Source organism: Sceloporus occidentalis, unplaced genomic scaffold (assembly GCF_023333645.1).
Source record: "Sceloporus occidentalis isolate IW3139 unplaced genomic scaffold, rSceOcc1.0.p SCAF_3, whole genome shotgun sequence".
NCBI classification, from domain to species: Eukaryota; Metazoa; Chordata; class Lepidosauria; order Squamata; family Phrynosomatidae; genus Sceloporus; species Sceloporus occidentalis.
In genome coordinates this window covers 238,370,865-238,385,833 of record NW_028316983.1, presented here as the reverse complement: position 1 = coordinate 238,385,833, position 14,969 = coordinate 238,370,865, and the positions used below count along the sequence as shown (strand labels likewise).

Genomic DNA, 14,969 nt, shown 5'->3' with positions numbered 1-14,969 from the left:
GTGCATGTATAGAGTGTTAATAAGGTGTTAGTTGGCCCTCCGTATCCATGGATTCTTTATCCTTGGATTCAATTGCCCATAGCTTGAATATATATATATATATATATATATATAGTGTGTGTGTGTGTGTGTGTGTGTGTGTATTACAAAAAGCAAACCTTGATTTTGCCATTTTATATAAAGGACACTATTTTACTAGACCACTATATTTAATGGGGCTTGAGCATCCACAGATTTTGGTATCCAAGGGGGGTTCTGGAATCAAACCCCAGTGGATACCACATGCCCACTATATATGTTACGGAACATAGCCTATACAGTTTTCAATCTCCAACTTTATTATTATTATTATTATTATTATTATTATTATTATTATTAGGAGAATTAGGCCCATCTACAGAAAATATTCATGGATGATGTTTAAACAAGCAGCATGAGCACCTGACACACTGGTGGAAGGGGTGGCCAGTGTGCGTTTTGGTAGAAGTTACTTTTCCAGATAGAATTGTAAGGGCTAGAAATGCATTTCATCACTAGTGATGTTAATATTCTCTGATTTTCATTTACATGCAAGAATGAATAACTGCTTGCTGGATGGTATCACAAAAGTATTTGCACACTTTTTAAAATTTTCACATGTGTGTTTGTTGTTTGTTTTTAAAAATAATTTTTCACATTAGGCTGTTTATGTTTGCTTCTTGTTGTTTTGCAAGGCATGTTTGCACAAAAGACTTGGTTTGGTCAAAAGACCATTTATGAATGATTTTTCTATACCCAATTAAAGCATTTATGTTGGAGGGAGGACAGGTTTTTTCAGCCTTCCCAAGTCTTTTGCAGAAATTAATTTTTCACAAAAACTGTCCCAAATGCTGAAAATTTTATGGAGGTTGAGCATTTTCAGTGTGTCTTGACGTGTCATGATTTCTTGTCAAGGAGGAGAAAATTTATGAGTATCCTTTATGCCCCTGTTCCCCATGCAACGTCACCACTTCAGGCATGGTCAGGACCTATATAATCAGGTCATAAATGCACAGCAGTTAACAGCTTTATCATTATAGAGCACACAAACAGAGGCCCATCCCAGAGGTTATAGAGAACATCCCAAATGAAATATGTACTTTTGTGGTCACACAGCTACTTGGATGTCAGGAGATCGTGGGGTTAATTCCTCTAGCTGAGACCAGGGAAGAAAACTGGAACAAAGCAACAGCTTGATTGAAAGAGAAAGCCATACCCAGATGGAAGAAGCCACTTACAGCTTTCCCTCAGAGGATAATGTGCCTACAAGATGTATGGATCTCTAAACATCGTAAGCTCAATGATCTAATCAAATTCCAAATTAAATTTTCAGTTAGCATCTAGGGCTGCATCTGCACTGCAGAAATAAAGCAGTTTCATATTGCTTTAATAGCCATGGCTCAATGCTATGGAATTCTAGATTGTGTAGTTTTGTGATACATTTAGCCTTCTGTGTAAACAGAGCTCTGGTACCACAACAAACTGCAAATCCTAGGATTCAATGACATTGAACTATGGCAGTTAAAGTGGTGCCAAACTGCATTATTTCTGCAGTACAGATGCAGCCTAAGTCAAGACTCTAGCAAGGAAGAAGTTAAGTATCTCCTGCAAGTGAAGACCACATCCAGACACAGCAGGTGAATTGTGCCTAGGGAATCCCAAGTCCTAGGTTTTCTTTGACCCAGCCTAGGTTTCAATTTATTATTCCTAGGCGTGTTACAGACCACCCCTTTGGGGTGGCCTGTAACCGGCCCTTTCCCTGCTGTATCGGGGCCTCAGCTGCCACAACGGCAGCCTCTGAGGCCCCGATCCGCTGGGGAAGCGGCAAAAGGCTGCTTCCCCACAGCCTGGAAACGGGTGTCCTTGGGGCTTCATGCCCCAAGGACACCCGATGGCAGCTAGGAGGAGGAGAAAGGGGCCACTTGGCCCCTTTCTCCCTTGCATCCCTGGCGCAGCCATCTAAAGACTGCACCAGCAACGCAAACCGCAGAAGGAGCTCCGTTTCAGAGCTCCTTCTCACACTGCGGAAAGGGCGCTCTAGGCGCCCTTGCGTGGCGCAACAACGTCACCACCACGCTGCCTCATTTGGAGGCGGCGCGGTGGTGACATAGTCATGGTGGCACCCATCTGTATAGGGTGCCGCCATTTTGTACGGACTGGGTCCATACTAGGGTTAGGGGCATCAAGAAGTGTCGCATACTAGGCTGTCCGTTTGTAACGGGCCCTTGAATAGCAATTTAAATCAGAGTTATACAAAAAGGTGAGTTTGGTCTTCTCTACCAACGCAGTGGAGGCTTCCTCAAGAGGAGGTCTCTGCCACTACAGTGAAGCTGATGGAGATGTGCTTGGCCCTACTAATGCTACAATGGGAGGAGGACCAGAGCAGTTGTCACTCCTTTCCTGGGATGTCACAACAGTGTTATTTGCATCGTAGCAGCTACAGAGAAGCACTATAGCAGCTACAAAAAGAGTGCATAGATATGGGGGGAAAGAAAGAAAAAGATAGAATTAACTTTTAAAAAAAGATAGCAAAAAGAACAAATGAATGGGTCCTAGAACAGATCAAGCCTGAATTTTCCCTGGAGGCAAAGATGACTCAACTGAGGCTGTCATACTCAGGCCACATGAGAAGGCATGATTTATTAGAAAAAACAATAATGTTAGGAAAGGTGGAGGGAAGTAGAAAGAAAGGAAGAACATATGCTAGATGGATGGACTCAGTTAAGGAGGTCACATGTATGAAAGTGGAAGAGCTTAGAAGAATAGTGAAGGATAGGGACTCTTGGAGATGTCTCATCTGCAGGGTCACCATGAGTCAAGATTGACTCAAGGGTGGTTAACAACAGCAACAAAGATAGGAAATTATTCACATGTAAACATGAAAACCTTGGTTAAAGCTGCTGCCCTTCTGCAGAATTAATGCAGTTTGATACTGCTTTAACTGTCATGGGTCCATCCTATGAAATTCTGGAAATTTGTAGCACCAGAGTTGTCTGACAGATCAGGCTGACTGTCTAAAAAACCCTACATATCCCAGAATTTTCCATTGCAGTTAAAGTAGTGTCAAATTGCATTAATTCTGCAGTGTAGCTGCACCTCAGGATGCAGTAAAACTGACACTGTTTCTAGAAAAGTCAAATGCGGTAAGTATCCCTCTGAACGTAATTTCTCTTGGCTGATTATCATACCAGATTCATCATAAAACAGTTGCATTCTCTTACCAATCCAGAAGCAGAACAATTGTAATTGCTCTCCTGAGCACTGTACAGCTCACACAGAACTTCTGTCCTTGCAGTAGACAATGTGAGAAATCCACATGCTTCGTCCTTCATACATTCTGAAAGCATAAAAGGATGCATGGTATAAGTCCTGCTTTTAACACCAGGTACTGCTAACACTGTTCCATCAGTCAAACAGAGCAAATGAAATTGGTGCTAACCTGATGAGGTTGTCAACCAAGGGCACACAATAGCCTAGTATCACCGTTACCTTTGATGGGTTGGAAAGTTTTGCTTCTTCTGGCTTTTGAAATTTTAAAACTCTTTCTTTTATTTATCAGAAGTGTGAATAAACTTTGGCTATTAAAGGTTGGGTCTCCCTTATCCAAAATACCTGGGACCAGAAGTTTGGGATTTCAGGGTTTTTTAGATTTTGGAATATTTGCATATACATAATAAGATGTCTTGGAGATGGGACCCAAGTCTAAACATGACATTTATTTTATGTTTTGTGTACACCTTCTACATATACCCTAGTGTACATATTAGTGTACATAAAGAGGTAAACTAGGGCAGTGTGTACAAGAAAAGGTGGTCTGTCACACAATCTGTTCCTGAACTCTATTTGTTGTTGTTATTTGTTTTCGAACTGACTTCAACTTATGTTGAAGTGACCCTATGAACAAGAGACCAACAGGTCATCAACTGCCCTGTTGAAATCTTGCAAACTCAGGGCCATGGAGTGCTGTGGAGTCTCCTTCATTGGAGGTTTTTAAAAAGAGTCTGGATGTCCATCTGTTGGGAGGTCTTTGATAGTGTATTCCTGCATGGCAGTGAGTTGGATTTGATGGTTCTTGAGATCTCTTCCAACTCTATGATTCTATGAGTCTTGCACTTTACTAAATATTACTGGTTTTTTTCCAATGAGTCATGTCATTTCTTGATACTGTAGAGCACCTTCCAAACATAAGATAACATCTTCACCATTACTTGGTATCTAATTACCAAACAATGCAGGACTTTCAGGGCCAAAAGTATACAGGCACAATACAAAGCACAAGTAAGCAGTTAGCAGCAACTTCTGGGTGAAGCCCATGAGTTAATCCCTCATAAAATGCATTCAAATAGTATATGCTTGAGATTATCTAAGCATGGGTCACTGTGGTCAGATTATCTCTGGCCAGTAATGGTTGCAGTTGTCCCACTAGAAAGAACATGTGGCATGTGCTCTTCACCACTGAGGCCACTTGGGCACTTCCAGACTGTACACATGTCCTTCTGAGTAAAGGAAGTGACATGAGTAAACAAATCAAGTCTATCAATGATCGTCTTAGTATTTTAGGCATTATGAACAAAGAAAATATATAAACAATCTAATCCCAGACTACCCTCTATGGCAAAGAGGAAATGGAAATCAGTTTCATTACCTGCAGTGCACGGTTGGAGTGCAGCCTCAAGTTCTCCTGGGATGGTTATAGATCCAACTATCTCGACTGTTTCTGCAGTGAAGGAAATCTTGGAAGCAGGAACCCTCTCAAATTGTCTGAGGGCTGAAATTAAAAAGACCCCCCAAGAACAGTCAAAATTAGATTACTGTTTATAAATTTGAGCAGTTCTTCTACGCGGTGTAAAGGCCTTTTCATTCCATTTCATTATGTACTGTAGTTATGTGCCATACAGTAACAACGTTCTTTGGACAGTCTAGAATACTATGGCCATTGATAAAAAAATAAGTAGAATAACAATGTCAGAAGCAGCAAGGATCAGGTATTGCCTTTTAACTTTCGTTATATTTTTAATGTAATTTTATATTGTTTTTAGGTGATTTTAACTGTTTTAAATTTTATTGTAATGTTTTTTAAATCTGTGAGCTGCCTTGGGTCCCTTCAGGGAGAAAGGTGGCATATAAATAAAATAAAAATAAAAAATATACAGCATCACTAAAAGTGGGAAGTTGAGAAGTGTTCAGTAGTAAGAAGTCTGATGAAACACAACTGTCCTGACACTGAAAACAGTATAATAAAGGGGTTAGGAAAAACCAAGGAGAGGGAAAGATGCCATAACTGTGGTGCCACTATGAACAGGTGCTGTCTCTACTGCTGGCGATCATACATCATTTGGCATGAACACCTGCAGAATGGCATCAAAAGATTTTTTTTTCCAGCACCTGGGAAGGTACATGTAGTAGAAGAGATCCTTCTTCATAATTCCCACATCATCTCATTTTTCCACCAATGAGTTGAAGGCACTAATAATAATGATGATAATAATAATTTATTTATACCCCGCTCTTCAGCCAAAAGGCTATCAGAGTGGCTTACAAATTATTAATTAGACATTTCCCTGCCCTCAGGCTTACAATCTAATTGTATACACATTGCCTCCACTTTCCACTTTATCCTCACAACAACCCTGCAAAGTAGGGCATGGCAAAAGTCAGGCCAAGTAAAAGTGACTAACCTAAGGTCACCCAGTGAATTTCATGGTTGTGTGGGGAAACTGAGCCTGGCTCTCTCAAGTCCAGTCCGACATTGCACTTTCTCCTGCTGAGAAGAAAGAACTGCCCCAGCCACGGTATTCTCCATCACCATGTACAGATGAGGAAAATGAATCATTAGAAAAGACAATGATGCTGGCAAAGATGGAGAGCAGTAAAAAGGAAGACCACATGCGAGATGGATAGACTCAGCTGGGGAGACCGTGGGCCTGAGTCTACAGGACATGGGCGGAAATAGAGGATAGAGGTTTTTGGAGATGTCTCATCCATAAGGTTGCCCTGAGTCAAAGTCAACTTGAGAGCATTTAACAAGTTAAGTTAGAGTTTGGTGTAGTGACCTGATGGCTGTTCAGATATGGCTGGACTCCAGATCCCATCAGCTTTGACCATGAGCCATGGTGGCTGAAGTACATGGATGTTGGAGTCCAACAGCATCTGAAAGGCCATTTGTTTCCCAGCTCAGTGAGAAACAGATAGCTTCAGCCTATGTACCCCAACAATTCAGATTTCATGCCATGTGCCACCACAGAGCACTTATTATCATTATAGCCTAATATTTTTGTATCTTTGCTAAGACAAGCCTACAAGAGAGATTCTCAAATGTTATTTTAACAAAAACAAATATATTTCTGCCTCTGTTTTCAAAGAATATATAATCTTGTGATTCTGTTTTGTTTTGGTTTTTTCACGCATAAAAACCAGCATGAACCTTGAGTAACTGGAAAATGATGAAATAGCTCAACAGAGCATGACTGTAGACATCCAAGCCCCCCTTATTAGGCTTATTAGAAGGAAGAAAAAGGAGGACAATTATATTATTTACACAACATGTGGAAATTCCAAGAAATCATGCCTCTCTAAAAGAATCCAAAGAGTGTGGTTGGACCAAGAAAATAGGCCATCAGTATATCCAAGAAATAATCTCAGTTTGTGCTTAAGACAGAAATCTCTGTGTGAGAAGATCCTTTACTTTTTCTGAAGCCATTTAAATACACTGTGACACTACTTAATAGGGCCACAAGATCTCTGTCAGAGGAAAGGGAAGAATCAGTTTGGGGTGGAACTTAGCATTACACTGTTGATGATCCCCAAACTTGCATTCCTAGATCTTGTTGGGCTGCAACTCTGAAAAGCCTCATCCTGCATGGCTAGTAGTAGCCACCCAGTGTTATGCTGTGCATATGTATACATGATCACACACACTTGCCAAGGCTCACAGTGCTGATTAAAATCTCAGAGAACTCCAAGTAGTGAGACAAATTTAGAGGGAGTGGCACTGAAGGAAAAGAAAGTTTGGGGCTTTTTTTGGGAGGGGGGAGGTGAGGTAGCTTTAAAGCACAGATGGACATAGAACCATAGAGTTGAAAGAGCCACAAGGGCCATCCAGTTGAACCCCCTGCCATGCAGGAAATCACAATCAAAGCATCCCCGACAGATGACCATCCAGCTTCTGTTTAAAGACCTCAAAAGAAGGAGACTCCACCATCATGGAGATCTCCAGATGTTATTAGAATGCAACTCCCAGCATGCCTCACCCACTAACACACAATAGCTAGTTCTTGGAGCAGGACAGGTATTCTAAACCTCTGTTAGTGAAACACTTGCCATCTCAAGTCAATCACTGTGTTAGGAGAGGATAGCTCTGGCTGAAAGTTACAGTTTGGAAAATGAAGGGGAACAAGTAACTCATCCTGTTCCAAAATTTCTTTGTTGTTGTTTACTGCCTTCAAGTAGACTTCGACCCAAAGTGACCCCATGAATGAGGGACTTCTAAGTCATGTTGTCCTCAACCAACCCTGCCCAGCTCCTGCAGAATCAGGGCTGTGGCTTCTCTAGTTGAATCCATCCATCTGGTACGCAGTCTTTCTCTTTTCCTATTGCTATCAACTTTACCAAGCATTATCATCTTTTCTAGTAAGCCCTTTCTTCTCATGATATGGCCAAAGATTTATTAAAGATTAAAACTGCAGATCCAACTGTCCTGATTTGGCTGGGACAGTCCCAGTTAATCTTTTGTCATTTCACTTTTTCCTCTGTTTTAAAAAATGTTTTAGGTTTCTCTCCTCCAACTTTTCTACTTTGTCCTGGGCTTACTTCAGTTGCTGCAAACTGAATTCAGAGTGCAAAAGTGGATTGCACTCAACTCAGCAGGAGACCAGAGCAGGATCAGAAACTTGTCTTCCATCTAGGCTCAGGCAAAAGAAAACTGCTGCAGCCTTTCCTACCTTATTTGTTCATCCTCATTAATAATGTTTGCCATTTTGACCACACCGATTTTGCTTAGCACACCAAGGGTGCATCTACACTGGAAAAAATAGTAGTTTGACATCACTTTAACTGCCAGGGCTCCATCCATAAGTGCTGTAGCTCCATCCTGCAAAATTGGTAGATTTGTTGTTTTGTGAGGCACTAACATTCTTTGACAGAGAAGGCTAAAGACCTTGTAAAACTACAAGTCCCAGGATTTCATAGGATGGAGCTACAGCACTTAAAGTGGTATAAACAACATTATTTCTACAGTACAGATGCACTCTAGTCATCTCGTTTTCATCCATGAAATGTTGGTGAGTATGAATCCTAGGCTATCATGAAGAGCATGCCATATATATATATATATATATATATATATATATATATATATATTCTCTCTTTCAATCTCTCTCTCTCTCTCTCTCTCTCTCACACACACACACACACACACACACACACAATTAATAGCAGCTGGAGGTCAGGAAATGGCAATAGAAATAAAGGGTTTAACATCCTATCCCATAGTACCACACCTCCAGCAAATGCTAGAGATTATTGTTATTACTTTCAACAAAGCAGGCTTTCGCCCATGAAACTTCATCCCTCAATAAACAGGCTAGCCTTCAAGACACCTCAGGATTCGCTGTTTTTTGCTACTGCAGACTAGCACAGTTATTCATCTGGAACTTGTCTCTTTTTACAGCCTCTCCTAAATTAATGCCAAATGTTCCATTAAGAACGTGTTGAGACAGAAATTTAAAGAGACCTGGGGTTGCCAGCTCAGTCTCAAAGGACAGGAGATACAAAACCAAATTAACTCTCATTAATGTGATTTAGGTCTATCACATCTTAGGCTTCAGGACTGCTCCCTGGTTCAAATTTCCCCGATCTTCTCATTTAAAAATGAGAAGAAAAATCTAGAAAAAATGTTGTTGAAAAGGACATGACTTGGAATTAGAATTTAAAGACATCTTCAATAAATAGCAACAGGGTAACATAAGACTGGAATTCAGCAATGCAAATGTAACCTAAACTAGTCTTCTGTAAGCCTGCACACTACACACTTCAGACATACACACTGCGTGCCAAATACAGTCTATGGCCAAATCTGTCCCACCTGGTTCTCAATTGAAGGTTTCTCCAGAACCTGGGGGACTACAATACATGGGTGGTCCAAGCTGGGGAAGGGTTTGTTTCACCACACACATTGCAGAATGAGGCTCAGACTACATAGGCCGCCACTGGCTGGTGGGCCACATTTCCATACCTTCCAACATTTCACAGATAAAAACTGGAATGCATGTGGCCAAGCAATATCAAAGTGTGGTCCAGATGGCCAATGTTATTAATAAGAAGGAATAAAAAGCCAAGAGAGGCTGCAACAGTTTGCTTTTGCTTGGCCTACTGAGAATGGCAAGATTCAACTCTCTCCTTTCTTTCCTCCTCACCACCAAGTTCACTGGGTGCAAACTACTTTTGCACTTCAAACTCAGTTTACAGCAACTGAGTTAAGCAGAGGACAAAGTGGGAGGAGGAGAGGGAAACTAGGATATGTATGAAGCAGCTGGAAAAGTGGGAGAAAATTAATTGGGACTGTCCCTGTGAAATTGGGACAGTGAGCATTTAACAGCATCACAGAATTGCAGTCTTGGAATAGACTGCAAGGGCCATCTAATCCAACTTCCTGCCATGCATCTGACTGGTAAGATACAGGTTTTTCTAACAGCTTTACCTTGCAGCTGTGTAAAGAGCAGGGTGGTAGAATATATTAATCAATGTATTTTGATAAGGGAGGATTGGGGAAACTTTAGCACCATCTTGTTTGCAGGTAAGGCAAAGATCCTATCTGAAGCTTGGAGGAACATAAAGTTCTACCAGTGTAATAACAGAGAATTCTGGATATTGAGAAAGGGAATTAATTCTTGACAACCATGTGAAAGCAGGTATAGCCCTGCACCCCATCAGTGGCTGTTTGGGTCAGGGTGAAAGCTCTACCCCCAGGAATTGTCTAGCAGTTGCTGTGCTGCCTAGCTGAAACCACTGGTGAGCCAAAGTTTTCTGATATAAATTAAATTCCAAATTCAGAACCATTCCAAAAAAGTGAAGGGGGGGATGAAGGATGGTTTCAATCATACTCCAGGACACAACAACATGCTACATTCTGCTTGGAGGATCAGGAGCACATCAGCATAAAATCCCCCCACAAAAAGAATCTTGATCCATGCTTTGATATCATCAGCCTGCTTGCTGCATTTTATACCCATGTGCATTGGAGTTATATTGGAGGTAATTTTGTAAACCGCCTTGATCCTTTCAAAAGGTGGTATATAAATAAAAAATTGTATTATTACTATTATTATTATTATTATTATTATTATTATTGAGGGTTTTAAAAAAATATTAGAGGCACATGACAGCTACAGTAAACCAGAAATGATCCAGTTCCAAAATAAACGTTCTGGTGCACCAGAATCCAGAGGGAGTAGAATAAAGTTCTAACTAAACAAGGAGAATGAAACACACAGTGTCCTTTTGTTCATAGATCTGTTTAACACCAATTTATGCTGGCTTTTTAACCAAATGTAATTTTATATTCTTCAGAATTTTGATGAAAGAATAGATACTCCATTACTTGACCCCTCTTTGGCTATCCTCCTCTATGGTTGACATTTGTTCCAGATTAGTGCAAGCCTAACACAAAGAGAGAGTTAACAGACAAGATTAAGCAGAAATTCCCTTCTACCAGCAGAATATTCTTCTACCAAGTTCAAATCTGGCAACAGAGCTGTGCATCATCAGAAATGCTTTGCTAATTAAAATCTATCTGCAGAAGAGACCAAAAAGGTATGGGTATGCAAACGGTGTGGAATGAAGTAAGCCAAATTGTGTGTTTGTGCCTTAAAGTCTCCTGCTGATTTACAGAGACACAATGAATTTCATAGAATTTTCTTAGACAAGAAATACTCAGAAGCGGTTTGGCCAGTTCCTTCCTCTGAAATATACCCTAAAGCACCTGGTATTTGTTGGTGGTCTCTCATCTAAGTACTAAGTAGGGCTGACTCTGCTTAGCTTCCAAGATTAGATGGAATCTGGTACCTTTAGGCTGGTGTTCTCCAAATTTGCTTTAACTGAGGCTTTAAACCAACCTTCAAAAGCCAAATTAGGCTACATCAAAACTCATCCAGGAACACAGCCAAAATGTTAGCACAAACCTGTGCCAAGGTGAACATTGCCCTACATAATTTGCAACATCCCTAGGCTATGACATGTTTGGATTTGGCATAGTTTCACCTGGCTTAGGGTCAGGTCAGGTGGACTTTGGCCATCTTGAACAGTTAGGATTATGCTTTTAAGCACAAGACCCGATGTTAAATAACTGACCGAAAATATTCAACAATTTCTGTGGATATCCCATGTCAGAGTGGCATGATAAAGTACCCACTAGGAGGACATGAAAGTAATGTTTGCTTTAAAATGCTCAGTCCAAGACCACAAAATGAAAACCAGAGATCAACCTTTCGAACCACTGTTTGTCCTTTGAAAGCCAAACCTGCCTAAACTAATCAGAAACAAATGGTGGCTGTTTTTCAGCACCACAGACGCTTTTGATCAAAGTGTCATTTTCTGCTTGGAAAAAGAACCACAGGATTGAGCCAGGAGCACCATGTCTCAGTTCAGCCAGAAATGGGGCTGCAATGGTGAAGAAGAATTATGATTGCAATTCAACATTATCATGGCTTATATATTTGTTGTTGTTAACTGCCATAAAGTCAACTTCAACTTATGGTGACCCCATGAAGATCTATCCGATCATCAACAGCCCTGCTCAGGTCTTGCAAACCAGGGCTGCAGGTCCCTTGATTGAGTCTATCCATCTGGAATGTGGTGCTCCTCTTTTCCTACTTCCTTGTACCTTACTAAGCATTATTCGCTTTTTGAGTGAGCCATGTCTTCTCATGATATGTCCAAAGTATGACAGTCTCAGTTTAGTCATCCTGGCTTCTAGGGAGAGCTGAGGTTTGATTTGCTCTAGGACCCATTTATTTGTTTTTGGCAGTCCATGGTATCTGTAAACATTTTTTTTTTCAAATTAGGTCATTTTTTTTTCCTACCTGCTTTCTTCACTGTCCAGCTTTCATAACCATACACAGAAATGGGAAATATGATGACATGGACAATAATAACTTTAGTATTCAATTATATATCTATACTTCAGGATCTTTTCAAGTTCCTTCATAGCTGTCTTTCATGTCCTGGTCTTCTGAGATCTTGACTGCAGTCTTGATTCTGATTAGTGTTGTTATTTTTAGTGTTATTATTTTAAGTTTTAGGGTAAGGGATAAGGGGATATGTACTTTTAGTTATGTTTGTGCTATATATTTTATTTATGTATTTCAATGTAACCCACTTGGATCCTTATGAAAAGGCAGGATATAACTAAAAACTATTATTATTATTATTATTATTATTATTATTATTTACTGAGCCAAGGTATGGAAGATATTGAACTATTTGAATGTCTTCATCATCTACTTTAAACCTAGGCAAATCACCTCTGGTAATTACTTTTGTGTAGAAAATTATATTTCCAAAATACTTCAGAATATTTCATTGCATGTTACATCAGAAAAGACCTTCAGCTGCATAAAGGTTGCAAATGTACATTTAAGAAAGGTCCAAGTCTGGAAAAAACAGGGCATAAAAGCAGGGATCAGACAGAGGTGACAAAGCCTCGAAAAATAATTGTTTAAAATCTGGAGAAAATTGAGTTTATTCCAATTTTTCCCCCTGGTCCTTCACATTTAAAAATCTACCTATCTAATCTCTCCAATCTATCTATATAAAAACAAAACAAAACCAGAGTAGAGTCTGTGTCACCTATGTCTGTGGCCATAGGGATCAGCAACTAATCTTAATCCAAACTTGAAAGAGCTGTCCACGGTGCTGAACCTCAGTCCCAAATCATTCAACACTTGGCTAGCCCCTTCAAAGTTTAGAGGAAAGTCAAAAGTGGATTCACCACTCCCATGAGGGAGAAGCTGCCAGCTACCACTGAACAGGCTTTTGAGCAGATGTACAAGCAGAGACATGTCAGGTTAGTCTTTTCTGTCTACCCAGACCAATGTTTCTCAACCTTCATTCCTCCAGATGTTTGGAACTTCCTATCCATTGACCATAGTGACTGGGACATCTGGGAGTTGAAGTCCAAATCACCTGGAAGACCAATGTCTGAGAACCTCTGGTCTAGATAGATGATCTCTTCAAGTACTCTATCAGCAGCCTCTTCCTCCCTGAAAAAGTAACCTATCCACAGCAAAAGGAAAATGAAAGGCCAAGCAACCATGGACAACATTGGCTGGAAGCAAAAAATATGTCTGTTTCTTAATTGTAAGATCTGATATTGAGCTGCTACAGATGAGCTAGCGACTTCCAGAATTGTCAATTGAAGCACATTCACAGGCACACCTTGAATTGACATTACACTTCTTTAGAAGAAAATCTTGTCTACTCCACTCACTTAAACACTGGGAGTCCATAAGTGAGCCACTCGTTTCTGTCCACTCTAGTATTTCTCCAAAGGTATCAACACAAAATGATTTTTTGGTTGTTGGGTCTGCATAGGAAGGTCGATACTGGCCATTTTCATCACACTGCATATCTCTTTCAGCCATCTGACAATCAGTAATACCTATTGTAGAAAAAGAGAAAGTCTTTGGGTAGATTTTTGTCTGTCTGTTTGTTCTCAGTTCCCAAGTAGTAAACATTTCCAGTATATCTTAAACTAACAGAACTTGAAAGCTACTTTCAAGATGGACAATATAAAGACAAGCTGAAGCCATCTATAACCAAGCAGTGACAGAATGATGGTCTGGATCCCACTGCATTCTCTCTACTCTGCTTTGTAATAAAAATTATCAACATGTTGGAATGCTTATTACCATTTCCAAGCTCTGCCTTCCAGAGGGGGAGGGTGCTATCCCACCTCCAGTGTTAAATTTGAACTCACCAACTGGGAAGTGGTGGCTCTTGTATTTTGAATGGGAGGGAGAAGCCATCTTATTCTTTGCCTCTGGCAGCAAAATATCATGAGGAATAGTTTGATGCCTCTTCATTGTACAAAATGTATAGGCAGGATCCAGATTAGTGAGAATGAGCTGCTAGAATGCATTGCTAGAGTTCTTGTGAACTACAAACTGGCAGGAAGAAGCAGAAGAAAAGTCTTCCTTCCTCATCTGCTTCCTCTGAGGGAATGTTTGATGGATAGTGCATCTCTTAATGGTTCAGTGTTCAGCTATTGTTGTTGTGGTAGTGGTTTTAAATCTTAAGTCTTGGGTTGGGATCTGTGGGGTCACTTAAATCTGATCCATGGTAAAGAAGAGGTTAAGAACCACTGGTATAGAAAGCAAACTTTATTCAATCCCTAACAAACATAAGGACTTCCTTGCCGTATTAGACCAAATATCTACCTACTTCCACTTTCTAGTCCATAATCAGTTCCCTAGGGAAAACCTAGTCATGGGTATCACTGTGCTCTTCATTTCAAATTGTCCAGACACTGATATGCAGAGGTATATTGCCTTTGATACCAGAGGCAATATATAGCCAAGCTGACTGGCAGCCAGGAAGAGGCAGTATATAATGTTTCAGGATGCTTACAGTGTTCAGATCTGAAAGCTCCAGTAGAGACAGTTGATTTCCCAAGAGGACATTTGATGCAGAAGGAGCTTCCCATTTGGTCTTGATAGAATCCAGAAGGACAGGGAATGCAGCTCTCATTCTGGAAGGAGGTGCCTGGAGGACAGGCCACTGCAAATAAGGACAATCTTTGATTACTTATATGGAAATCAAGTGTCATTTTAAATTCACCAAGACACAAGTGTATGTGCACTGACATATCTAAACAATGGAACTATATGTGATTGTTAAGTTGCCCATAGCTTTAAATGCTCACAAAGAAGCTGATCGTTAGAATCATGACATCTTTA

At 40.4% G+C, this 14,969-nt stretch overlaps 1 protein-coding gene across 1 annotated transcript in view; it reads right to left on the bottom strand.

The window, feature by feature from the left end:
• Window positions 1–14,969, bottom strand: part of TG (thyroglobulin) — a 167,032-nt gene that overhangs the window by 103,062 nt on the left and 49,001 nt on the right. The window contains exons 17-20 of the mRNA XM_089517988.1: window positions 14,641–14,790; window positions 13,502–13,672; window positions 4,664–4,786; window positions 3,240–3,355 (exon numbers count right to left, since the gene is read on the bottom strand). Of these exons, the coding sequence (XP_089374114.1) occupies window positions 3,240–3,355; window positions 4,664–4,786; window positions 13,502–13,672; window positions 14,641–14,790 (560 nt within the window). The remainder of the gene's footprint in view (window positions 1–3,239; window positions 3,356–4,663; window positions 4,787–13,501; window positions 13,673–14,640; window positions 14,791–14,969) is intronic.